Source organism: Pangasianodon hypophthalmus, chromosome 11 (genome assembly GCF_027358585.1).
Source record: "Pangasianodon hypophthalmus isolate fPanHyp1 chromosome 11, fPanHyp1.pri, whole genome shotgun sequence".
NCBI lineage: Eukaryota > Metazoa > Chordata > Actinopteri > Siluriformes > Pangasiidae > Pangasianodon > Pangasianodon hypophthalmus.
This window is the reverse complement of record NC_069720.1, coordinates 16,770,516-16,797,426: the sequence shown is the minus strand read 5'-3', so window position 1 is coordinate 16,797,426 and position 26,911 is coordinate 16,770,516. Positions and strand designations below refer to the sequence as shown.

At 41.5% G+C, this 26,911-nt stretch overlaps 1 protein-coding gene and 1 long non-coding RNA gene across 5 annotated transcripts; one reads left to right on the top strand and one right to left on the bottom strand.

Annotated features, from left to right (window-relative positions):
* Positions 1–757: 757 nt before the first annotated feature.
* zbtb7a (zinc finger and BTB domain containing 7a) lies at positions 758–21,761 on the top strand. Of its 3 annotated transcripts, none has more exons than XM_026913372.3 (4): positions 758–1,090; positions 8,652–9,158; positions 9,904–10,733; positions 14,615–21,761. In XM_026913372.3, the coding sequence occupies exons 2-4, from the start codon at positions 8,730–8,732 to the stop codon at positions 15,081–15,083; spliced, it is 1,728 nt and encodes a 575-aa protein (XP_026769173.1). In that variant the 5' UTR covers positions 758–1,090; positions 8,652–8,729; the 3' UTR covers positions 15,084–21,761. The 3 variants fall into 3 exon arrangements, with proteins under 3 accessions (XP_026769173.1, XP_053094358.1, XP_034164534.1); XM_053238383.1 differs by lacking the exon at positions 758–1,090 and adding an exon at positions 1,865–2,228; XM_034308643.2 differs by lacking the exon at positions 758–1,090 and adding an exon at positions 2,235–2,409.
* LOC117598408 (uncharacterized) lies at positions 14,667–26,911 on the bottom strand. Of its 2 annotated transcripts, none has more exons than XR_008302832.1 (3): positions 26,671–26,911; positions 25,340–25,486; positions 14,667–15,051 (listed from the first exon to the last, which is right to left on the bottom strand). It is a non-coding gene; the product is annotated as an uncharacterized LOC117598408 (long non-coding RNA). The 2 variants fall into 2 exon arrangements; XR_008302831.1 differs by having other exon boundaries at positions 26,378–26,908.

Genomic DNA, 26,911 nt, shown 5'->3' with positions numbered 1-26,911 from the left:
TGGGGTCCCCCACTCCCCTAGTAACAAGTTGGTGTATTCTACTCTTGGCTTAATGGAGCAGGTCTTACTCATACAATCAGTGTCAAGCTGTATTAACATCATCCATAAGTTCCATAAGGTACATAAAGTAACTTTTCTACCCTTGACTGTGTAATTTCAACTGTAATGTACACTGTACACTGTAATGGCAATTTAGATAATTAAACTCTTTGTCCAGTGGGCCTTTCAGGTAATTAATATATGATTCTGGTAGAAGATTTCAATTTATCATTTGCAGAGCTATATGAATTCTGGTTGTTAATTAAAGTGCTGGTGTATTATTCTATCAAATTGTTAAAAATGGCACTTATGGTATAGATGGGAGATGAGTAGCACCTTCTATTGGGGACCATTGAGAATCAGCATGTTCTGAACTGCATAAGTGAAAGAGCTCTGTGTGGTGTTTTTTTTTTTTTTTTTTTTTTTTTTGTGTGCGTGTGTGTGTGTGTGTGTGTGTGTGTGTGTATGGTGGGGTGGGGTGGGGGGGTGCTGGCAGACCCTGAGTGTTTTGGAATGTGCCAAGGCTTGTTTCTGGGGTGGGACTCCATGACCTCAGGCTGTGGGATGGGTGGGTGTGCCTATAACACACATTCAAAGCCACTCCAGTAAGAAAAGGACGGTTGTAATCATGATTATCATGCACATGCTCACTCACTGTAAATGTCATGTTATGTTGCAAAACTTCAACAGTTAAAATTTATGGCATGTTTCTTTTTATCCCGTGTTACCTTGTCCCACCTGATTGTTGCCCCTGTCACACGGTAATATAAATTTACTGTATTCCCTAGAGAGGTGAAGAGGACACCAGCAAGGGAGAATGCTGTTTCTTTAAGAGAGAGAGGGAGAGAGGGAGCGAGAGAAAGGGAGGGACCTCTTTGCCCTCCAGAAACCAGGAAGGGAATTGAGTTGATCTACTGCTGCCTGTTTAGCGCAAACGAGGCTTTGAGTAGCAGGGACAGCTAAAGAGAGAGCGCACACAAGAGAGAGAGCTCCAGAGAGGAGGAGAGGAGGGCCAAGCAAACCCACAAAAGCAGCACCACGGCCATCACAGGTGAGCTGAACCCCTGCGCTCCCCCTCCTGGTTCCCTTGCCATCTCTTCCAGGGCCTGTCGTCAGGAAAGAAAAAGGAATGAAGGAGGGGGGCAGAGAGAGGGCAAAAGGGGTTGGAAGGGGATTGCCACTGAAACTAATTTGCCTCACCTTGTATTTACTGCTATTGTTTTGCTGAACTTTATTTTAGTTTTTTTTTTTTAGCACTCTTAGTTTGGTCGAGTGTGTGTCTGTGTGTTGGGGGCGGGGGGGGGGGGGGGGGAGGTCGAAAGAAAAAAGACTAGGGCAGTGTGTAAGGAAGGAGGAACCAAAAATAATGCTGTCATACAAGGTAGAGTGGCATGTGACAGGCTTTACTTTTAGGTTGTCAAATGGAATCAGCTGTGATGGATTACAGCTTTCAGCTTTCTGTGTGTCTGGATTATTTGTTTGTGCCTGTATTTTTGGCTGTTTTGTTTTTATATTTCATTGTTATTAAAAAGTCCTAGGTCAAGAGTGTATAAGTTTTTATATTATTCAGGTGCGCTTGAGACACCATAGAACTGTGGTGCTTGATTTTGCTTCAATGAGTTCCTTTATTTTGTCTCCAGCCTGGCTCTGCTTGATGGCTGGTCTCTGTACTTTTAATACCTGGCATCCTGCTAGCAACACACCGTAGCATATAATTCAGCTCAGAGTGCTTACGTTGAACCAGGGCTCAGAGCTGTTTGGTTGGTGAGAATGGACAGCTTGGGACTTGTAGTCCATTGCTGTGGCCTAGAAGCATTCAGAGCAACTCTATAGGACTCCACATCCCAGAGAGCCTTGCCCTTGGCCATACAGGAAAGGGAACAGCCGGCAGCCTATCCCGGTGGGGAGGTGTGGTGAGTGAGCAGCTGTCAAGCCAATAGCAGAGAGGGAAGTGAAGCCAAAGCAGTGGGCTGAAAAAAGTGGGCTGGGGGTGGGAGGAGGAAGGGGGAGAGTTAGAGTTAGTAGGTGTCTGCCTGTGTGTGGGATCAGGCAAGGGCTTGCCTGTGTAACTAGGGCCACTCGGAAGTTTGCCGACTGCAGTTATTCCACGGCACGATCCTGCCCAGGCAAAGAGGCAGGCAGGGAACACTGAGCTGGCCCACAGAGAGAAACATATTTCTGCCTGGCCGGTAAGATCTTCTTAATGCAATCTCACTCTCTCTGCTGCCTGGAGTGGAGAAGACAGGATAGCAGTGGGATCTTTAGGAGAGAGATATATAGATAGAGGGGCACTAGGCTTAGCTGAGCTGAGAGCACTTGACCCAGTTGCAGGTGGAGTAGAGATGGAAAACGGAGGCCTGCCGCGTTAAGGTATAGCCAAAGAGGTTATATCCAACTCATTTTAACTTTGCATGGAATTACTGTTTCTATAAATATTGTCAATGGGGTGTCAAGATTAATCTCATTAAAAACTTGACATTGATGTTTCTAAACATTGATGAAGTGAGCTGATTATAAGAAAGTTATACTTATGAATTACACAGTATTAGATCATTATCATGGTCTTCTAGTTTGACACATCTGGCATGCATGAAGAAATGTGGGACCCCTAGTGGACTGTTAAACTGTTTAGAAAATGTTCAGTTTATGTATGAGACATGCTGCAAATGAAAACTTCATAACCTTTAGCCTTGTGACTTTTTTGTTTCTGTTGTTGGCAGATGTGAAATGTATCTGTTTAAACCCTTCCTCATTTTTTAAAAAGCTCAAGCTCAACCCCCACAAACCCCAAACACCACAGTTGCTTGTCACCGAGGGTCTTTTGGTAGTGTCTCATGACTTCAGTTTGGTCAACAGTCTGCTCTGGGTGTCTTGTGCATGAAACTTCTTCTCTCTTTCTCTTTCCGTCTTTTTTATTCAAGGATGTATGCGGATAATTTCCAACCCATACTGGCTTAACTCGTTTTGGCTGGTGCGGGTACAGGGAGGGCGCGAGGGGTATTTTTATTCGCTGATGACGCCCAGTGTCTGAACAATACACAGAAAAGGCGCCTTGTCTTGTCAGGGGTGAGGCCTCTCTTTATTGTCTCTTAGTTGCTGTGTGAATGACACACATATTTGAGCCCACTTTAAGTGAGTGTACTTTATATATGGGTAGATTATGCCATGGGGTCATTTTGAGTCATGGCACCCACCTAGGAATGCTATGAGGCCTTCAGAGAAACTTGGCGAGTGTGTGTGTATGTGTGTGTGAGTGTTTGGGAACACTAAGATCACCGCCCATAAAGTAAACATTAATGTTGCCTTTCTTTTATATAAAATAAATGGAGGATTGCTGGAAGTATTTTCTCATTATAGTTTGCTGATTTATTAAGATAAAGTGTATACTGTCACACCTGACCTGTCTACCTGAAATAGAGATTTGTTGGTGTCTTGTGTGCAATGAATTTCATTTCGATTTCAGTTTTTTTGCATAATGTCACTACACTGACATCAGTGGTCAAAATTTAACTATAAAGTTTTAGATATTTTCGTGTGCCATTCCAACTTAACTGCATTCTGGAAGAGCTTTCGTTTATGGAAAATTGGGTCTGCACATTTTATAATGTTGAGATTTTCCATTCCCTCATATTTAGAAAATGCTAAATCATATAAAAGTTGGTCACATGTATTCAAATATATAAGTTTGTGACATGTATTCATGTGTTGTTTTGGAGTGACTGTCCTAGTGGAGGAATTTGCTAAATTGGAGTTGAATGGAATTGAACATTTGTGCAAAAGTCTAGGCCAAGGAGCAGTTCCAGCAGGCAGCCAGTGCTCTGTATATAGTTTTCATTTGGGGGCAGTCAGCTGGGTGGGCTGTTGTGAAGCATATTTAAAGTGATCAAATTAGAGACTGTGATGCTGGGAGATGGGCTGCAGTGAGCTTTCCTCCCTATCAGTAATCAGAGAACTCATCTCATTATGCTCTCATTGCACTCCTTAAAGGGCCTTCTTCCACTTGTCCTTATCTGCAGTGGGTCTGTCGACAAGTTGGGCAAGGCCTACTTCTTAGTTTCCTTTACAGTAATGTGGAATCCGATTGCTGTAAGGTTATTCTCTCATCCGCCCCCATTCGCCATTATGGAGCTCGGCCTCCGGCGAGTGGAGGAGAGTCCTTGACACACTTACCTTTGCGTAATCGTTGTGAGATCTGTGGATAATAAAACGGCAGTGGGTGGGAGGTGCATTTTTTGCCTCCTCAGCAGAGGCAGAAATGGAGGAAGTGGAAGCTGTGGTGGGCTGGTGGCGGACGAGCGCAGTGCAGTGTCTGGGAGAGCTGGTCATCTGATAACAGAGTGGGTTCTGTTACACCATCGCCAGAGTCACACAGGAAGTCATCTTCCGTCCATTCTGCCTGGCCTCTGCAGCAGCGATGGAGACATGGCGACAGCCACAACACAAGGGCGCTGGAAACAGCAGAGCTGCATTTTCTGCCATTTTTCGGTGAGGGGATCACGTTGTTTGGTCTCTCTTCACTGGTTTCCCGTAAGCTTGGCCACAGTGTCCAAAAGACTCACAAAAACTGAAGCCAGCCAGCTGCCAGATGCAGGGAATCAGGCCTGGAAAACTTTAGTCAAACTCTGAGGGGGCGTCTGACCTTTTCACACTTGGGTCTAACCTCCCGATAAAGCCACGGCCAGTTCAGGAGAATCATAAACATTCTGTCACCATTTAGGAAGGTGATCTTTCACCATTCATCTTCTAACTGAGCAATGTGATGGACCTACAGATGGTTAAATTTTTCATCTAAAATAAACCATATGATGTGACAATGTGAATTAAATTGTTTGAATGAAAATGTATGATTATATAGTGTTAGGCACTGCTTTTTCAAGTCTGGAGTGAGTTGGCCTTTGGTAGCAGCTCAAAAGTTGTGTATGTTGATTTTTAAACGGCCTCACCCACTACCTTTAAGGGGGCATTGTGAGCCTGGATTTTTGGCAAGCTACTGACATATCTGCAGTGAAGCAGCCCAACCTCATAACTCCAGTTTTATCAGTTGTTCGCCCACTTCCTGCTTGCACTCTACACAACCAATCAGGCTTCCCTAACTACTGCCGGCAGGAGTGACTCATGAGCAAGGTCTTGCTCAAAATCCTGTTCTTCTTGGAACTAGACACCCTCTCTCCATAGCATTTCTGATTATCCGTTAATATCCTTTCAGCCCTGACCTCGAACTCTTCCAACCTGTGTGAAGTGAATCCCCTCACCAAATGACTGCTACTGGTCTTCCACAAGCACTGATCAGACACACTGTTCAAAGGATGCCTCTGCACACCCTTCATATGCACTCTTTTGAGGAATTGGAGCTAATGCGGACTGTGTGTGATCAATTGATGGGCTCTCACAAAAGATCCTCAAGCTTGTGTTTCGATTCCATCAACCTGCTGTAAATGGTGACTGGTGGAATGTAGAAGGAAAGAAAGAAGTGAAATATGCCAATGAAGGCACTGAGAACTCCAGTGATATGCTTTGCTCTCAGAAAAACCTATTGCTGTTTTGGTTTTTGTCATAAGTCAATGTGTGTTCCTGGAATGTATGGTATGCGTTCAGCTTAGACATTTCAATTTGAGTTTACAGTGGATTAAATATACAATCTGATCTGGCATGTGCATCATGCAGAGTCATTTAAGGTGAAACGTATCAGCCTACTAACAAAGTAATCACTGAACACATTAAATAGTTTTATCTATAAAGAAGCTCATCCTTCACAAGCTTTATATCTAGAAGGGTATTCAGTCAAGAAGTCAGTGTAACAGCATTGTAATATCTGTTTGATTATCCATTATTATATGAATATACAATGCATACTTTTCAGTAGTGGAAAAGTGTATCTGCTTACTGACACAAAACAATGTGTATCACAACTATCAAATGAGAACACAGGTTTATAGTTACTCAAAGTAATTAAGATTGTTTACTCTCAAATATGTATTCCAACAGTCAATGCTGATAACTGCTCTGTGTGCTGGCCATGGCAGTCAGACCTGGGCTAAGCTGGGGAAGGAGGGGGAAGGGGGGGGGGGGGGGGGGTGTTACGTGGGGGCGGGGTGGGATGGCTACTTGCAGCGAATTGTGGTTTGACTTGCAAAGCAGTGGCGGGCTTTGCGTGCGGCTGCTGGCTAAGAGGCCTGCAAGCGAGTCACTGGGGCCAAGGCACAGCCCCCGTCACCCGCAGACATGAATTAATGATGAGGAATGTTTGGAGCCATGAGAAGGTGTCAGGATCAGGTTTGTTTGCAGTGTTTCCTCTTTCTTTCAGCTCAAGTAGGGTTTATTCTGGGACAGGGACAGCTACTTTGATTGTTCACCTCCTAGCTGAAGCACATAAGCACTGACGTCTCTTTATGGAATGTGTATGGCACAGAAAGCTGTCTCTCTTATTCCGATTTTCAATTCCTGACTTCTCACACTGCAGGTATTCTCTTGCTGGAATTAGTTGGTGTAGCTCAATTTACCATTCTCACCCCCAGTACTCCCCTCTCCAGGTAAAACTTCCTAGGCGTTTGTCCGTTACTCCCGGCCTTTAGGCCGGTCTTTACCCTAGTCTATTCAAATAAGCCATTTGAGAGATAGTGAAATGAGTGTCGGTCAGCCAGGCTTTATCAGGACTGAAAGAGAAAACAAAGAGCAAGCTGTGATGTCAAGGCTGAGCATGCAGGTGCCCATCACTGTGTCACAGCTAAAGAAGTAAGACAGATTAGCCGACAGTCATTACTGATGAACCAGTCAAGATGTAAGAATGTAACTAATAGAGTGTACCTATTAGGTACACTAATAGGTGAAAGTAGGGTAACCCTTATGTATACTATATAGAAGTGTTTCATGGCACAAGCACATGTGGCCTAAATTATTGTATTATTGTGATTCATAATAATTAGAAGCTAAAAAAGTAATGTAATGTTAATGTAGAGATCATACACTGTGTGGCATGAAACGTGGCCTAGGGTGGAATGGGCTGAGCAGACAGGTTTGTTTAGAGAATTAGGGTTGTGCTTTACCTAAACGTGACCTCAGCAGTGTGATGACATTGTGCCAGGTGAGGTAGGAAGCAGTATTTTCAAGAGGGTGTGTGGAAAGGAGTGGGCAGGGTGCCCAGGTTAAGCAGGAATTTCTTTTGAATATGCTGCTCCTATAGAGAATAATCCCCGACCAGCCTCACCCCCTGCTGGGTTGCTTTGCCAGATGGAGGAGGGGCTTGGCTTTCGTTTGTGTGTGCATTTGAACGTACAAATCAAGGAGGGTTACCTTGCAAAACCCCTCTCCACCTCCCTCCCATTACTACCCAGGCTACATTTGATCATTTTAATCTCCCCTCAACACGTGACCAAGGGGACAGGCCTTTCCTGAAACTTGGCACACAGTGCAGGGTGGGGTAACCGGCTCAGACCGGATTGACAACCTCCCTATTTAATACCGTTCCCTCACAGCCGTGCATGTGTCCTACTCCTTCTCTAGTGTGTTTTTTTCAACTTTGGCCTATCCTCTGCAGTCCCTTGTCCCCCCCTCCCCCCACCCTCTGTGTGCACTACTGAGTGCACATGTTGCACAGTTCTGTTCTGTGTGCCATTCTGCCCTGAACATGCTCGCTTCTCTTTTCTCCTTGTGTCTTCTCCTACTGTCTATGGAGACAGCAGACCTACTGCCCTCTCTCACCCAGCTATGATTTTAAGGGACCCAAAACTCATCACAACTTTGAGATATCATAGTAGTACACTCCATATATTGCAGTGGAGCATGTAATAAAGTAGATCATGTATGAAGATCATGTATGAGTAAAAGTATAGCATATTAGCTCCAGATAATTGTGACTGTTGCTAAAGCAAAGGTCATATACTGCTCACTTTCCCAAATAATTCACAAAATTTTGATCTTCACATTTAACCCACTAAGAATTTAAGATACTATGTGTCTTATCCTTGAACTGGTGCATTGCATATACTGTTATTCTACTTATGTATTTCAATAACATTAATAATCCCATTTAACCTCAGCTTACATTGTTTTGAACTGCCCATGTCATTTCAATCAGTGGTCTTTTGACCTGTATATGATAAAAGCAACCGTTAGACCACTGTCTGCTTGCTTCTCTTTGTCTGTGTCACATTTGCATTGGCAACTTGACGATAATAACTCAAAGGCTGGTTTGCCTCAAAAGGAAGTGAGATTCTAGAAAGAAACAGGTCTGAAGTAAGAAAAACTGTCAGTAGAAGAGGAACAAGTAACTGCAGTTACTCCATTCTCAGAATTTGCATGATGCTATCTCAATAGACTACTGAAGTGTTGCTGACCTATCGCAGATTAGTCTTATTCTTATACTAGTCTTCATAAATATTTTTCTGTTTGTGATGCAAAAACATTACTATTCCACATATCTGCAAAAGCTCTCAAACTGAATTGTAAAATTGTAAAATACATTTCCCTTTACAGACCAACAGAGACAGACAACTGACCAATCACAGCCTATTCTTATGCTTTTCTAACATCCTAACAGTTGATAACAGAAGACTGCTCCATATGTCTAAAAACCTCACCTTAGACTGAAGCCACATCATCTTTTTCCTTCACAGACAGGCAGACGGACAGACGGCAGGACGGAGACCCGAGCGGCGGCTGCGATTGGCGGCTCGACGGCAGGCTGGTGGAAGATGTCGTCGGGGGCCGGCGGGCGGGCGTGCGAGGGAGAGGAGGGCCCAGTGGGCATCCCCTTTCCTGAGCACAGCGCCGACCTGCTGGAAGGCTTGAACCGGCAGCGGCTCAGCGGCCTGCTGTGTGATGTGCTACTGGTGGTGCAGGAGCGTGAGTTCCCCGCCCACCGCTCGGTTCTAGCCTCCTGCAGCTCCTACTTCCACAAACTCTTTACCTCAGGCTTGGCTGCTGAGCGCCAGAGCGTTTACGCACTGGACTTTGTGCGTGCTGAGGCGCTTGCTGCACTGCTGGACTTCGCCTACACAGCCACACTCACCGTAAGTCGTAGCAGTGTAGCGGACATCCTGAGTGCTGCCCGTCTGCTTGAGATCTCACCTGTCCAAGACATCTGCACACACCTGCTCGACACCAAAGTGCTCTCCCTTCCGGTGGGTCAACTATTTTTCTGAAGAAAGAGTTGTGATGTTTGAGTAGAGATGTTAGTTTCTAGACCATCCTACATACTTCATATTTCAGAGAGATAACGTGAGAAAAAGGAGTAGTCCATCTTTTACTGTGCACAACAAACTGTTCCTTTAGTTGTTTAGTTAAATTTTAGTTATTTAACAAAATCTGTAAATTATTTTTGTTAATTCAGTTTTGGGATTTCTGTTTTGGTAAATTGTTTCAAGCGCAAAGGTTGAAGAATACTAGATAATTTGGGGTCTATCTGAAAAAAAAAAAATAGATGTTAGAGGTGGAAAAGGAGGTCATGGGTCAGTAGTGACCGTGATATAGATTTAAATGTTAAAATGCCTGAGTATATGATGCAAATTCAAAATGACAAATGATTTCCCCTGAAAATGTAGTTCCTTCTTTGAAAGGATACATTTTATAGATTTAGAGCTTAATTTACAAACATTTGTGGTTTTAGAATTTTGTTTATGTTTGATGTTCACTAACTTCCTCAACAACTGCCCTTAGACTTCCGTTCCAAGTGAATTTTGAGTACATGGGTTTTCTATATTTTTTTAAATACACAGAAATTTAATAAAATTTGTGTCCATGGTGCAAACATCGTGCATACGCTACATATGCAGTGGAGAGACAGTAGGGTGTACATTTTTATGCCCTTTAACAAAAAAGCATGCCTGTTATTAAGTTTAACATTACGGCCCGGCTTTCTGTTCTCAGACGGGCAACGAGCGAAGAGAGGACGAGCTGGAAGAGGATGGAGAGTGCGGGCGGAGCAGCCGAGAGCAGGGCAACTGGCTACGCGCTCGCGAGTACCTGGAATTCTTCCAGCGAGGGGCGCACTGGAGAAGCAGCTGCAGTACGCCAGAGCTCAGGGACATGCCCGCACACCTGCACTTTAGCCATCGCAACGGCGCTGACAGCAATGGCACGCCGTCTAACTACTTCCCCCCCCCAGGCCCAGGGCTGGCGATGCACCCTCCACCAGACCCGGAGGATGACCCAGATGAGCAGCAGGACACCAAGGACGTGCTGATCTGGACTCGAGGGAATGGCACTGAAGCGCTCTCGCACATCTATGCCCCATCATCACAGAATGGACACTTCTACCTCCATCAATCCGAGCCCAAGGCAGAGCGGGAAGCAGAGGCGGAGCGCGAGGTGGAGCGAGGGCCCGCCAGCGCTCTCCTGCAGCAGATGATGGACTCTATAGAGCGTAAGAAGGAGAGGCCAGCTGGGGCTGAAAATGAGGGCGCTGACGGAGATGAGCCTGACGTGGAGTTTTACTTGAAGTACTTTAACAGTGTGCAACGTGAGGAGGCAACCGTTCCACTCTGGACCTCGGTGCGAGGTGGAGAAGGTAGAGGCACTGGAGGCCAACCTAGCACAGGGAATGCCGGTGGTGAGAGAAAAATGCGCTCCAAGGCCTTCCAGAAGTGCCCTATTTGCTCCAAGGTCATCCAGGGTGCTGGCAAGCTACCCCGCCACATCCGCACGCACACTGGAGAGAAGCCCTACGAGTGTGCCATCTGCAAAGTGCGCTTCACCAGGTGAGCTAAAGAACAACTAATTTGACTGTAAGAGTTACGGCTGGTTTATTCTTCCATTTGAACAGTCTTCTTAAGTCTTTGAAAGGGCAGACACATACTTTGGAAATGGGGACAAGTCAGTTTGTAAAAGTGACTCTCTAAAACAAAGAAATTCATTCTGCAGGACCAACTTGGTAGCATCATTCCTTTTTTTAATCAAATAGTTTGTAAGAGGAAACAGTTTTAATACCTGAGTGCCTTATTTCCTTTAGGTGATTGGTTGTACTTTTCTCTTTCAAGCCAACACAGCTATTTCTTATGGAGTAGGGTTTACTGTTTTTTCAGGGCAACCTGTAACCTAACTAAGTCCCTGTTAGGTTACTCTTATGCACTGCTAGCATCTTTACTGTTTGATCAAATGAAATCAAATGTATTTTTAATAATTAGCCTAATCTCACACTTTTAATCTCATAACTTTAATTAAAGTAAATGTATTCTAAGATTTTTTTAAAATCATATCAAAATACTACACTTTTAACAAACAACATGTCAGAATTGTTTATAATTATTAGAAAATAAAAAGTCTTGTGAACAAAATAACTTTTTTACATTCACCAGAGTGATTAGGAACTCTTAAGCGGTCATCCAAGACTTTCTGTTTTACGGGGGTATAAATATGGGGTGACACAGAGGTCCTTAGTCATTCATCAACATGGGGGAAGATTAGAGAATACACAAATGAAATGATACAAAAGTGTGTCCAAATCTACAATTAGACACCATCTCCAAGGTGTGCCAGAAGAAAACCACAAACATAAGTGCCTGGAGTTCGTTAAACACTACTGAAACTCTGACTGGAACCGGATCTGTGTTAGATGAGGCAAAAATAGAGCTTCTGGACAACAAACACTCAAGGTGGGTTTGCTGTAAAAAGATGGATGGTGGAGGATCCGTGATGTTGGTTAGCTATGATCTGGGTTGTTTTTCCATATAAAAATGGAACAATGACTAGATAAAGAAGATCCTGACATGGTCATCGCGGTCTCATGACCCAAACCCCACTGAAACTCTGTATGGTGAGCTAAAGAGGAAATCAGTCCACAATAAAAGACTTAGGACCCTGAAGGATCTGGAAAGATTCTGCAAGGAGGAATGGTTGCTGATTCCTTGTTCTCTATTCTCCAATCTAATCAAGCATTATAGGACAAGACTAGTGCTTTTACATTGCTAAATGCAGTGGTGCTAATAATTGGACACATTTTGTTATTTATTTATTTTTTTGCTAAACTTTTTTGTTTTATTAGATTAAATGTAATTCAATTAAAAGTTTGATTTCTCCAATATTATCAGCATGAGATTAAGCTAATTTATTAGAAATATATTTTTATGGTCTTAAATATATTTTTATTATATCAAGTCTAGTTGTCTTAACCTATGGCCAATATCCATAGCCTGAATTCCACAAGGACAGCACAGGAAGAGTTTTCATGATCCTCCAGTCCAGTCCTTCTGTCACCACCAACAAACCAACCAACTACAGAGCTGGGGGTTCAGCATTTTTCATTTGATGGCTAATACTGAATTTATTTATATTCAGAAAAATCCTGTAAATTCCAAAATCATGTCACCATCACCTAACCCAACTTGCAAATGCCAAGGAACAAGGAAGTGGGTAGATATTCTGTATTCTGGTCAGGGGGCAAGCGGCTATAAAACAACCTTTTATAGGCATAGGCAGCCTGCATGACAAAGTCCCGGAATTTTAACAAGGGGGATCCAATAAAAAGTGGGCTGTGTTGGCATGGCTGTGCTGCCTCTTATCAGAGATGAGGCCGCTATAAACTGCTCCATGTCGATATTGAATGGAATTACAGATTGGTGCCATATCTCTGCCAGCAAGTCATTTGAACCTGTGATCTTGGGTGTTATGTTGATTATTGCCCCCTGTACACATGACGCTCTTTACTGAGCTGCTACCATGGCGTGCACTGTTACCTAAGGGCATCAGGTCAGTCATGAAACTGGCCCCTTAATGAATTAATTAGGGAACTTACATTGGAAATAAATGCCGTACTGAAAATATCCAGGGGTCCATTTGGGCTGGCTAGGAGTAAATGCAGCAGTAATGGGAAGGGGTGTACTCTTAATCATGTTTGATCAGGGCTTCTCCCTCACACTGTAATAAATCAATCCTGTCCTTTAAATAATTTAGTTCTGTCAGTGAGCCACTTTATTACACTGTCCCAAGGGTTTGTATGGTGTCTCCCTGTGCGTGCCAGTATGTAGGTTACAGTGAGTTTGCATACGTGTAAGATTTAGGTGGTAGGAATATATGTGTTTATGGGTTTCAGGGCAACACTGTTTGTGTGTGTGTGTTTTAAATACGCCTGTGTGTGTTTTTGTGTGGTTTTGTGTGTGTGTATGTGTTTGACTATGGGTCTGTGTATTTGTGTTTATATACACATGAGTGTGTGTGCGCATCTGTGTGTGTGTTTGTACAGTAAGCCTCCACAGTTCCGGGCTGGCCAGCCACAGTAGTTTATTTAGCTGTACTCTGCCCTGGTCAGAAACAAACGGGAGGGGGTATATGGGAAAAGCATGTGCAGAGGTCCTTCGACATAAGACCTTGCACTTGATCTCACAACATAGCCCTGTTAGTGGTGGGAATCTGTCTCACTTTCACAGCATGTCACTACCTGTTGGACACAAACTGTCCCTCCTTCACATATTCTTGATTCAATCTATGTTTAAATATTTTAGACAACTTGAGCCGTCTCAGATAACAACAAATGCTTTTAGCTTTATATTTTATAGCTTTATATTTAACTGAAATCCCAATCATGTAACTAACCCCAATTACACATTCTGAATTTGAAAATGGACATGTATTTTATGGATATTGATATGTGTGTGTATCCACAGCCTTGCTTTCTGATCTTTTTTCTGAGTGGAGTAATCTCATATCAGCCCCTGTAAATCTGCATTTTACTATGGCGATAAAATATCACCCCTTGTCAAACTGCTTTAGGAGTTTCCAGGCTCAAATGGTGAACACTGAGCACTCCTCATTGCCTCACAGACAAATTAGAGATAAAGATTCTAGCTTTATGGCTCTTGTCCCCAGATGACCCAGTGCCTCCTGGGAGCAAACATATGTTGCAAGATCAACAACCAAACCTACATTATTCTTTAAAAAGATTCTATAAGAGAAGAGAGGTTATAGCTGTTTATTATTTAATAAAGGAATGATATATGAAAAAGCATTGATTAAAAAAAAGCAATCATAAATTCAGGACATCTGCATTCAATTTAGTTAAACATTTATGAAAGTTTACTCCCATTGTAATTGTATAGATCCCTCAAGGGTGAGAAGTGCCAAGTGTATTTTAATCTTGTGGATGTCAAAATGGGGTCTGTAGTTTTATTTTTTAATGACGTTAGGTTTTGGAAGCTGCCAGTATCTATTGTCAAGGATATCTGTTATTATAGTTATAAGCATAATTGACTGGTAAGTTTAATAATTAAAAGGGTTTAATCTAGACTGCAGTAACAGTTAAAAAAACAACAACAAAAAAAAACAAGTATAAATAATCTCAACTACAATTTTAATAAAACTAGAAAAAGTCATGGTACTACAATATAAAATGTTTTGATACTACATTATATCACAGTGTAATAGGGTTTTCTGGGAGAAAGCACTGATGGGTTCTGAGAAATTAATGATATGTAATAATTCAGTACTACCAGCAATTTTTGTTTTGAATGTAGAATTATTTATTTCATGGCACCCACTGTACCTATGGCAACTACATTACCTAAAATGAACTATTTATTTTTCAGCACAGTTATGAGACTTGAACTCTGTAAATTAAATAAATTTGTCTTTATATGCATGTTTCCAGACAGGACAAGCTCAAGGTTCACATGCGCAAGCATACAGGAGAGAAGCCTTACCTGTGCACACAGTGTGGTGCCGCCTTTGCTCACAACTATGACCTGAAGAATCACATGCGTGTACACACAGGCTTACGCCCCTATCAGTGCTCCAGCTGCTTTAAGACCTTTGTTCGCTCGGACCATCTCCACCGCCACTTGAAGAAGGATGGCTGCAATGGCATCCCATCTCGCCGTGGGCGCAAGCCTCGCGTACGAGAACCAGATGTGCTTGAAGCCCCTCTGGAGCCGACCAGCGCAGGACCGAGATCCACCAGGGGCCAGCTGCATCCAGAGGATGAGGAGGATGAGGAGGAGGAGGGCATCGGTGTGGTCGTTATGGAAGAAGTTCCAAAGAGCCGCACACACAGCCCACTTGCTGACAGAGAGGCTAGAGGAGATGCAACTGCAAGGCAAAGAGACGCCACAACGCCATAAATTACACACTGCTGGTGCTGGTGTTGCACAGAAATCAGAGAAAAAAGAAAATCAATTAAGAGAAAAAAAAAAGCTACAACTCCATGCTTCTCTTTAAAAACCAAATCAGGGTGTCCCAAAAATCTAATCTCTTAATTTACATCTTTCTTTCTGTTTTTTTTTTCCCTTTAACATTCAGCATAGAGACCTGAAGCCACAGTTACTGGCCTGTTGAAAGAGTGAAGAGCACTTGACATCACTCACCTGTGCTGTCTCTGTCTTTCTGGGTGTTTATTTTTGATTTTGTGTTCTTAAATTAACTTTGGCGTAATCGCTTGTCCATAAGCATACGAGACAATGGAGTTACTATGCAGTTAAAACAGGTTCCTCATCTCTGGGTTGTGTCCACAGGGCTTTGTCTTAAACAAGTGAGGTGTCAAACACCTGGCTGACCACGGCTGCTAATGCAACAGGTAAACAAAGAATGATCCAAGATGTGGGAGAAGCAACAAATGAATCTTTTTTTTTTCCTAATGCAGTGAAAAATATGTACATATACCATAAAGAAAAGATTCTATTGTCTCAGTTCAATATGGCAATATTATGCAATTCTTATGCAGCACCTTCTTTATAAATGTTCCAGAAAGAATCAGACAGGGGTTTGATTTTAAGTGTTACTTTCTCTATAAAAATAATACATGGTTATATCTTTTTAAAAGGTTAAAATTTGAGTCAAATCACATTAGGCCATGGGAGGAAGAGATGGGATGAGGTTCTGTGTTTCGGAAGCACTACCGTCATCACTTTGCCACTGAGCAAAACCATGTTGAATCTTTTACCTCTCACAAGCCTGTTTTTCCTCCTTTTAGAATTCTTGGGTTATTTTTTTCTTGTCTTATTTTTGTCATTGTTGATGTTTTCATTTGAATTGGCTGTTTTGGGTACTTGACACTTTACATTGTATACATGTGTGTATATATTAGGTGATAATGATATTGGTCCCTTTATAAAAGGTTTATTACAGATTGTTAGGGTTATATCTTCCATCAGCTTCACTCCAGGCTCCTCCCTGATTGAAGCTTACAAAGGGTGAAAGGCTGTTTGAATGTATGAGAACATTCAATTGAGGAACCCATTTTGTCCTAAACTCAGCACTTGACGGAACCGGCAAGTTCCATCCCAAAGCATGAACCGTGATCTGTGTGTGTGTGTGTGTGTGTGTGAGAGAGAGAGAGATAGAGAGAGAGAGAGAGAGAGATGTTGAGTGAATCTGCCAAGGTTTGCCAGCTCAGTGAGAGAGAGGGCGCTGTTTTACAGACAGCTGGTGCACAAAGGCTGAGAATGTTTTCTCTTTTCATGCATGGGAAGGAAGGAAAGAGAGATGAGCACCTTTTATGCATTTGCACAACTTTACTAAAGATTTAATCCCAATGGAGAAAGAAAGAGAGAGATTTATATTTAAGAGAGAGAAGGGAAGTTAGAAGTACTTGTTCCAACATTCTGCCCAAGGGACCACAAATCCATGGGACGACCAGGGTGATGAGATGAGCAATAAATACTTGTTTGGGTTGGGATGCCAAATTGGGGAAGAAGGGGGGTCAATGTTCCATTATTTTGTGAGTGTTGATCTCTGGGAGGGTGCAACAATGTCCTTTGGACACATCCTAAGCCACGTGACTCAATCCCCGGGGCTGGGAGCGTCAGCATGTCAGGTTTGTGGGCACGTCCAAACATGCTTCTCTCCAAAATCTGGCATTGTGACTGCAGTTATGGTCGCCTCCATTTTTATTAGAGAGAGAGAGGGGCTATCATAGCTAAATCTTATTATTCCAAAAGTGCTTGATGGACTTTACAGACCTCACATAGAGTTGCCTCATTTGGAGAATACAGAGAAAAATCTTGGTGTAATTGCTGGTGGTAGTGACTAGAGAATAAAGTTTTTAATACCATTTGCGAGGCAGATATCACCCACTTTGCCATTGCTGCAGTGCTGTGCCCAACGTTTCAGTCCTTTGCACCTTAACGGGAGCAGCAGGTTTTGATTGCACTTTGTTACTGAGAAGGGCACTTTTTTGTCAAAATAAACGGGTACTTTGAAACAAAAGAGAGAATGTGCTAAAAAAAAAAAAAAACGACACCCATCCATGTCATGATGCTTAGCTGGGTTCTTTGTTGTGGTTTTTTTGACGACTGGCTGCCAAAATACAATCTGTACAGTCACATGTTGCAGGGTTATCATGTTGAGTTTCCAAAATGGTGTGTGACCTTGATTAGACAACAAGCAGACTTTTAAAAAGACACCCTTAAAAAGAAGATATTGCCCTTATATCTGATTGCACTTGAAGTTTTCATTTGATGTATAATTTTTTTCTTTATATATGTCTTAATGCAGAATGGGGTCATTGAGGGGGTGGCTACATGCTTGTGTGTGTGAGAATGCGTGTGTGAGAATGCGTGTTTGGGTGCCTGCGTGTCTGCAGGGGTCTTCCAGTAATTCTTAAGATGTATATTCCATTTAGACAGTTGACCAGTTCATTACTCTGGTTTGTATCATTATGTGCAGAGAACAGACTGCCTGTTATAGTCTAACTCCAATTTTCACTCAGTGACAACCTGTGTAGGGTTTGTAATAAAAGGGATATGTTTGGTTAAGGTTGCTATTGCAAGGCCACACCCTAAGCAATGCTCACTGCATAGTGAGCTTAGTTTGTCCCAACCCATGTTATGTGACTAGTCTGTCCAGAAATTCCAAGTTTGTTTTTTTTTTTTTTTTAAACGCACTTTGGGTTGATTATTGGGAGCACGGCTTCTGGCTGTCCATGAACCTAAACCCTACACTAAAACATTCTGTGACTCAACTTGCAGCTGGTCAGTCCATAGAGCAGAGTGAAGTTGCGTGTGATACAAATTAGCCACAGCCCAAAACCAAGCCCCCTTATTACTTAAGCAAGTTGAGTAGAAATCATTGAGAAAAGGAAATGTACTTGAGTTCTTTCTTTCATTATTACTGTCCTTTTTGTGATCTGTTGCTGCCTGTTTACTAGATGAAATGAGTCTCTTCTTTTTACCCTGGCAAGGGTTGTTGCTATACTTACTTTTAAGTTAATAGCTCTTGTATGATTTGACGTGTGTGTAGGGGAGGGATGGGGTTTGAACTTATATTGTGGAGATGGATGATTGTTTTTGGTGGCAGAGCTGGGGGTGATATGTAGCCTGATAGCACTGGATATGGTGCTTTAGCTGAAACAGCAAGAATTTTTTGCACTAAAAGTCCTTAAATAAGAAGGACTGATTAACTGGGCAAGGCCTTTGAGTTTCCATGAACGCAGAGCCTAATTTAAGCCTGCTTCATCTCCCCCCGCCCCCCCTTTTTTTTTTTACCTCCCTTATTATTATTATTATTATTATTATTATTATTATTATTAATCATTATAAATCCAAAGTAGGTAAGGCCTGGATTACTTGAAAATTTTTAACTTATATCTGAATAAGCTTGCTGTCTCTTCCTTACTTAATCTAATTATTGCATCAGATAAAAATTTCCAAATAATGCCTACATTATTGAGCAACATAACTAACTAAAAAGTTGTGCGGTTAAAAAAAAAAATCCAAAGCACATACTACATGTCAGCGAAACCACAGATCCAAACATATGATGGTAGAGCATTTAGGAACTTGTCTAACTTAACACAAACTGTTAACTGGATAAAACGCTAAATACCTGATTTCACATCTGTAGGTTCATAGCAGCTCACTGGCCTTGTCTGGGGCTTAAACATTGTATAAATGGGTCCACAAGGAGTCTGGGGGAGGCTGTGTATAAACCTGACTAAGCGGAGAGGGAACTGGGTAAGAATGTGCCTTAAAATGGGAAGATATCAGGACCATTCTTGTTCATTCCCGTAAACAACCACATCAGAACGCATGAAGCTGTTCATATGAGGCAATGCTAGGGCAGGTTTTGTGAAAAGTAGGGTTGGGCAATATGACAATATAACACGAATATTGTGATAAATTACATCATATGCAAGTACATACGCTTTTATGAGATATCCCAGGAATTGTCAGTACTTTTTATAACACTGACCGATTCCATTGTTACACACAGTATCAACTAGCTGACTGGTTGTTAAATTGTTTTTGTCCTGTTTTTTCTTAGTTAGATTCAAGTCAATTATTTGTCTAGATATTAAATAAACCCATTATTTGAAGCCATGTTTTTACATAGATTTTTAAAAGCGGCATTACTGTTTTGCTGGCACTTTGTTACCAAGCCTAAATATCACAATGTATATGTAAAAATGTCTTTAAGTATTGTGATATATTTTTGTCATTTCGCCCAGTCCTAGTGAAAAGCTCTGGTCTTCACTCCTCTTCATAGAAGGTTGATGTCTCAGCTCCCTTTTTTGACTCCTTAGATAGATGCTACACTGAGATGGTGTCTCTCTTTAAAAAAAATGTCACTTGTAATATCCAAATATTAATTTGTCTTTGTTTTATTTATTTGTTGGGTTCTGGACAAGCATTAAATACACACGCAATGACAGTGATTACTGTAACAATCATGGAATGAAATGTAGTTATGGTTGAAAATGGTCACATCTGAGCTATAAATCAGCATGCCAAGGGTTGATTTTTGACTAGGTATATGCAAGCTACAGAGAGATTTGTGTTGTAGTTCTGAACATCCATGGAGAGACTGCTGTCTGTTGCTTACAGGCGCTTTGCACTAGGAGTCCTTTGTGGGTGTGGGAACCAGTCGTTTGCACAGAATGGGGAGGGCGAGTAGCGTTTTTGTACAAACACAGGTAGTTGTTGCGTTGTTATGTTCAGGAATGAATGATGCCTCCCTAAGCGTGTGACAGCTTCAGATGTTGTGTTTTACCAGTCATTGAAATGATGCTGAACAACAGTGCATGGTGTGCTTGTGTGTGTGTCATTGTGTGTTAGAACACAAGTCACTGTTGTGGAGATTATGGGTAATCATCTATTTTTTAAGTCAACTGCTTCTCAGGTTCAAAAACACTGCAGACCATTGGTTTGGTACCACCCCATAGTTTTTGCCTTGCATCTAATCAAAGCTTTATTGTACAATTCCTGTCCATGTTAAGATTTTATGTACCAAACAGACCTATGCACCCACAGTCCCCCTCATTACTCTGCCTATTGTGTGCATTCTAAGGTTCTCAAGTAAAAGAGAATCAAAGAGTTAGATTAGTAGACAAAAACATCAAACTGCAGGGTTAACATCTTTCCCTGAGTTTACAGTTTGAGCTGGCTACATTCCAGTCTCTGGGCCACAAAATATCCACAGTAGAGAGAGTAGTTTGTGTCTGAGAGAGACTTTTTGTTGGTTTTTTTGAAGCCACCAACAAATCCAGGATGCATTCCGTAACTACAAAATTCGCACTTACAAATGATGGCAGGAGAGTAAACATGGTTAGGTTTGAGGGAAGAGAAGTGATGTGTTTCTTTCCCTCTGCCTTACTTCAGTACTGAGGTTAGTAGGTAGGCAGCAAGGTGGGCTCAAAGCCATCATGCTGTTTGCAGGTTGGTGATTGTAACAAAAAAAAAAGCACTTTTATGTGCTTTCTCCATTGGTTTTTACTGTTAATGTTATTGTTGCTGTTTTCTTCTCTTTTGTTAATGTGTTTAGTTTTTTTTTATATCTCATTGTGGATATGATGATTTATTTAAATGCAAAAAAAACTACATGGAAAGAAAAACTTGAACGTGCTAATATTTGGGTTGAAGTCCTTTTGAACTGCCGCCCCACTAAACAACATGCATTTTTAGACAGACAACAAAGCAAGGAACAACAGCAGCAGTACATCAAACAGGACGTGCTTTCTACAACATTTTTGGTTGGAAAGATGAGACTATAAATATGTTTAAATGACTTTCCAGAATTCACATTTACAGCTTAAACTGCTGCAGTTTAGAATGGTACTGTGGTGGCCTTGGTCCCCTCAAACCCATCCAGGGTCTAGTTGCACATACTCATCTTTCACAGTGTCAATCTTCCATGCACATATGAGGCCACATACGACCTCTCTTTATTTTCCTACTCTAATGCTAGTTTGTACAAGCACACTATAGTAGATTTCAATCAATTGTTAAAACAAATTTCAGTGGTTAGAGGGACAAATAAAATATCCTTAGAAATATATACAATATTTTTGTCAAATCCTTACAGAGATTATATAATGTATATAATTATATAAAATGCATACAGGCAAGAAAAACAACATATAGAACCAATAATTCAGCAATAGCATCTTGATTTAAACCCTGATATGAGCATTAGGGCACATTCTAACAGATCACTTAGGCAAACTTTGGGGCGGCAGAATATTTCCCAGTATCTCAGGCTTGGACGGTAGCGATCCTGTCCTTTTTCAGCTTAAATTAAGTCCTATTCCTTTAAATTGTCAGTGTCTGTTGAAGCTACGGAGGGATGGGCGAGTTTGGGAGAATTTGCACTTTTGCCGATGAAAAGAATTTGTAATGTATATGAGACCACTAAATGTGCATCGTCTAAATCATGTAATTCCATTTTTTCCAGTTTTTGGTTCCATTTTATTCTGTTGGGTTTAATTTTTGTTTTGTTTGTTTATTTTTATGAAATATATCCAAAAATGTCTGGTGTCCTGGTTTAAGAAATAAGATCTTTCTATTAAAAAAAAGAAATGTTTATGATTTCTCTGTCTCAGTATATTTTATGGAGATAGCATTATCATTGCTATCAGATGTTATTTAAATATACACTCACCGTCCACTTTATTAGGAACACCTGTACACCTGCACATTCATGCAGCTATCTAATCAGCCAATCATGTGGCAGTAGCGCATTGCAAAAAATCATGCAGATACAGGTCAAGGGCTTCAGTTAATGTTCACATCAATCATCAGTAAAAAGTGTGATCTCTGTGACTTTGATCGTGGCATGGTGGTTGGTAGCAGAAGGGCTGGTTTGAGTACTTCATAAACTGCTGATCTCCTGGGAATTTCACACATGACAGTCTCTAGAGTTTATACAGAATTGTGCGAAAAACAAAAAATATTGAGTGAGCAACAGTTCTGTGGGTGGAAATACCTTGTTGGTAAGAGGTCAGAGGAAAATGGCCAGAGTGGTTTGAGCTGCCAGTAAAGATATAGTAACTCAAATAATCAGGCTTTACAACCGTGGTGAGCAGAAAAGCATCTCAGCATGCACAAAACATCAAACCTTGAGGTGGATGGGCTACAACAGCAGAAGACCACACTGGGTTCCACTCTTGTCAGCCAAGAACAGAAATCCAAGGCTATCATGGGCACCGACTCACCGAAACTGGACAGTTGAAAAAAAAAATCACCTGGCCTTTTTGCAGTCTTCAACTCTCCAGATTGGGTGAGCCTGTGCCCATGATAGCCTCAGATTCAGTAACAGAACCTGATGTGGTCTTCTGCTGTTCCACCTAAAGGTTTGATGTGTTGTGCGTTCTGTGATGCTTTTCTGCTCACCACCATTTTAAAGAGTGATTATCTGAGTTACTGTAGACTTCCTGTCAGCTCAAACCAGTCTGGTCATTCTCCTCTGATCTCTCTCATCAACAAGGTGTTTCAGCCTGCAGACCCTCTGCTCACAGGATGTTTTTATGTTTTTTTGCACCATTCTGTGTAAACTCTAGAGACTGTTTTGTATGAAAATCTCAGGCGATCAGCATTTTATGAAATACTCAAACCAGCCCATCTGGTACCAACATCCATACCACTATCAAAGTCACAGAGATCACACTTTTTCTCCATTCTGATGTTTGATATGAACATTAACTGAAGCTCTTGACCTGTATCTGCATGACTTTTTTTTTTTGCATTACGCTGCTGCCACAGATTAACTGAGTAGATACCTGCACGAATGTGCAGGTGTTCCTAATAAAGTGGACGGAGAGTGTAAGCTTGCAGGTTAGTAAAGTCAAATATGTTAATCAAGCAGATTTATGATACAATTTTAGAAAGTAAACATTGGAATATAAGAAGTGATATCATGGTGTGGTTCCAGGGTCCCTGATTCGATCCTGAGCTTGGGTTACTGTCTGTGCTTTTTGTGAATTTTGCATGTTCTCAATTCAATTTTATTTAAACAGCACTCTTAACAATGGGCATTGTCACAATAGCAGCTATACAGGAATCTGGATATGGATTTACATTTAAATCCCTAATGAGCAAGCCAGAGACAACAGTGGCAAGGAAAAATTCCCTGAGATGACATGAGTGCCCCTGTGCATAAAGCAAGCTCCATGAAGACATGGTTTGCCAAGGGCTGGAGTGGAAGAACTCGACGGGCCTGCACAAAGCCCTGACCTCAACCCCACTACAAACCTCTCGGGATGAACTAGTACGCCAACTACATCCCAGGCCTCCTCGCCCAACCTCAGTCTTGTGGCTGAACGGGTAAACCCCACAGCCATGCTCCAAGATCTAATGGAAAGCCCTCACAGATGAGTGCAGGTTATTATAACAGCAAAGGGGGACTAAATCTGGAATGGGATGTTCAAAAACCACTCCTGACAGTATTGGGACAGCAAGGCCAATTCTTTTCTTTTTTGCTATACGCTGAAGACATTTCAGTTTGAGATCAAAAGATGAATATGAGACGACAGACCAGAATTTCAGGTTTCGCTTCTTGATATTTACGTAGAATATGGTAGCAGATTACCCAACAAGCCTTTGTCTGTCACATATACATTATGACACAGTAAAATTCTTTTTTTTTTTTTTTTTTCCCTTCTTCTTCATATCCCACTTAGTTAGGAAGCTGGGGTCATAGCACAGGGTCAGCTATGATATGGTTGCAGAGAGGGTTAAGGGCCTTGCTCAAAGGCCCAACAGTGGCAGCTTGGCAGAGCTAGGGCATGAACCCCCCACCTTCAGATCAGCAACCCAAAGCCTTAACCATTGAGCCACCACTGCCCTGAAATGGTGAACAAACATATAGGAACAAATGGTCTTAAAGTAAATTAAAATAAATAACAATATTTGGATGCATATCCTTTGCTTGCAATAACTGCATCAAGCCAGTGCCCCACTGACATCACCAAACTGTTGCATTCTTCTTTTGTGATGCTTTTCCAGGTTTGTACTGCAGCTTCTTTCAGTTGTTGTTTGTTTTGGGGGGTTTCTTCCTTCAGTCTCCTCTTCAAGAGGTGAAAAGCATGCTCAATTGGGTTAAGGTCTGGTGATTGACTTGGCTAGTCTAAAACATTCTAAATTTTTCCCCCGATGAAGACCATTGTTGTGTTGACAGTGTGTTTTGTGTCGTTGTCTTGCTGCATGATGAAGTTCCTCCCAATTATACTGGATGCATTTCTCTATAAATTGGCAGATAGAATATTTCTGTAGACTTCTGAATTCATTCTGCTGCTACCATCATGAGTTACACCATCAATGAAAATTAGTGAGCCTGTTTCAGAAGAAGCCTTGCAAGCCCAGAACTGGATCATCTCTGTATTTCTTGCGTATTCCAATTTGGCCTTCCGATTCTTACTGCTGATGAGTGGTTTGCATCTTGTGGTATGCCCTCTATATTTTTGCTCTCAAAGTCTTCTTTTATGGGTGGATTGTGATACCTTCACCCCTGCCCTGTGGAGGTTGTTGGTGATGCCACTGACTGTTTTTGGGTTTTTTTCTCACAGCTCTTACAATGGTTTTGTCATCAACTGTTGTTTTCCTAGGCTGACCTGTTTGATGTCTGGTTGTTGGTACACCAGTGTTTTTTCCCCCTTTTTAGGACATTCCAAATTGTTGTATTGGCTATTCCCAATGCTTGTGCAATGGCTCTGATCGATTTCCCCTCTTTTTCACCTTCAAGATGGCCTGCTCTTCTCCCATATACAGCTCTCTGCTCTTTATATTGGTTTTATCCATTTTAACAACAAATCCAGTCTTCACAGGTGAAACCAAGAGTAGACAATCAGAGCTATTAATTGTTTAAACAATCGCTCTAAGATGGCACACCTGGGCAACAAGAATCACTTGTCAGTCACATGTTCCAATATTTCTGATAACTTGAAAAATGGGTTCAAACAAAAGGTGTCATGTTCTAAGCTGTTTAACACATCTAGATGTAAATATCAGGAAATGAAAGCTGAAATTCTGATTTATCATCTCATATTCATCTTTTGATTTCAAACTCAAATGATCAATGTATAGCAAAATAAAAGAATCGGGCTTGTTGCTCCAATACTTTTGGAGAGGCCAGTATGAATGACAGGTGAGATGGTCAGGTGTACACAAACCTTTAGCCATATAATGCATGTGTGTGTCTGGTGCACTGTGATGGACTGGCGTCCCATTCAGGGTGTATTCCTGCCTCTAGCCCAGTGTTCCCAGGATAGGCTCCAGATCCACCACAACCCTGACCAGGATAGAGCAGCTACAGAAGACTGAAGATGAAGATGGAAAGTAAGAACACAGTTGGATACCCAATGCACTTTTTCTGCCACATGATGGCGCCAAACCATCAAATTAAGACTTGATTAGGTCTCTCAAAATAGTTCTCCTAAATTCTTGGAATGAACTGGAAAATCCGCTATATTTTTCTAAATAAGTGATAGAGAAATATGCCTACACCAGATGACCTCTGACTCAGGGGTTGCAGCCAGGAAGCCGTTTTCTTAATAAATAAATAAATAAATAAATAATCACCACGACCTCCTTAAGCCAACAATATTTTATGAACAATTCAAATATTAGACTCATCATTTTAGTGTGTACAGTAATATTCTGAACATTTATTGGAGTTTTTATAAATTGACCTTATTTTAGGCCTACCTTTTATACAGTTATTAAGGTTTGGATTAAACCCATTTAGTTCCATGACAAGTGTGCCCAAGGTATTGCCAAATTGGCTAATATCTGTAAGAACTAAATGTAACTTTTATAATGGTGGTTTGGTTTCCACAACTGTAACTAAAAAAAAATAAATAAATAAAAATAAAATAAAATCATGGACCCCTGAGTATGTTTAACCCCCGATCTTAGCAGAAATTAGCCGGACCTGAATTAGACTGTAAGTGTCTCAAATCCACCATTTTCGTATTTAATGGCCAAACAACGTTTTCAGTCATGTAACATATCCAAATGGTTAAATTATATAGAGTTCAGCGCTGAAAGGTTAGTCCCTCATATCAAAATGTTGGGGACCAGAACTAGCATGACTTAGCTAATCAAACCAACGAACAACAAAAAGTGTATTTTTTAAATAAAACCAAATTATTTGGGGGGCTTTCGTACTCCATTATTTATATCATGTGCTGTAGGCAAATCTGACTTACCAGATGGGGGTGATAAAGTGCTACAGCATTTCTCTGAAACGTTTCTGGTCCTCTTTGCTAATTTTTTTTTGTTTTGCTAACAAAACGGCAAACTTAGCAAACAGCACTAGAAAGTGGGGTTTGTACTGGGAACTACAAGGGGGGATTAAATTCCTTAAATAATAATAATAATAATAATAATATATCCATTACTATTTAATGTTCTGTCTAAATGTTTATCGCTATCCCAACAAAATGTGGCGTTAAAGTGACATTTCCCCTCGAAAGTGTCCGCATGTTCCAGTAACTCTTACCCCGTGCTCAAAACGGTGCTCTACTCCCTGTTCCCTACACAAAGTACATCATGGGTGTTTTGTACAAGCTATCGTACATAATTTGGACACCAACCTATCGCAAAGCATTGTGGGAATTCCATGAGTACACGGTCTCTATGAATAACACCCTATTCTCTACACAGTGCACTATTTTGGGGAGTTTTGCCCTTTTGTAGCCACAAATGAAAGCACAGTGAAGAATGTCCAGTGCAGTCCTGAA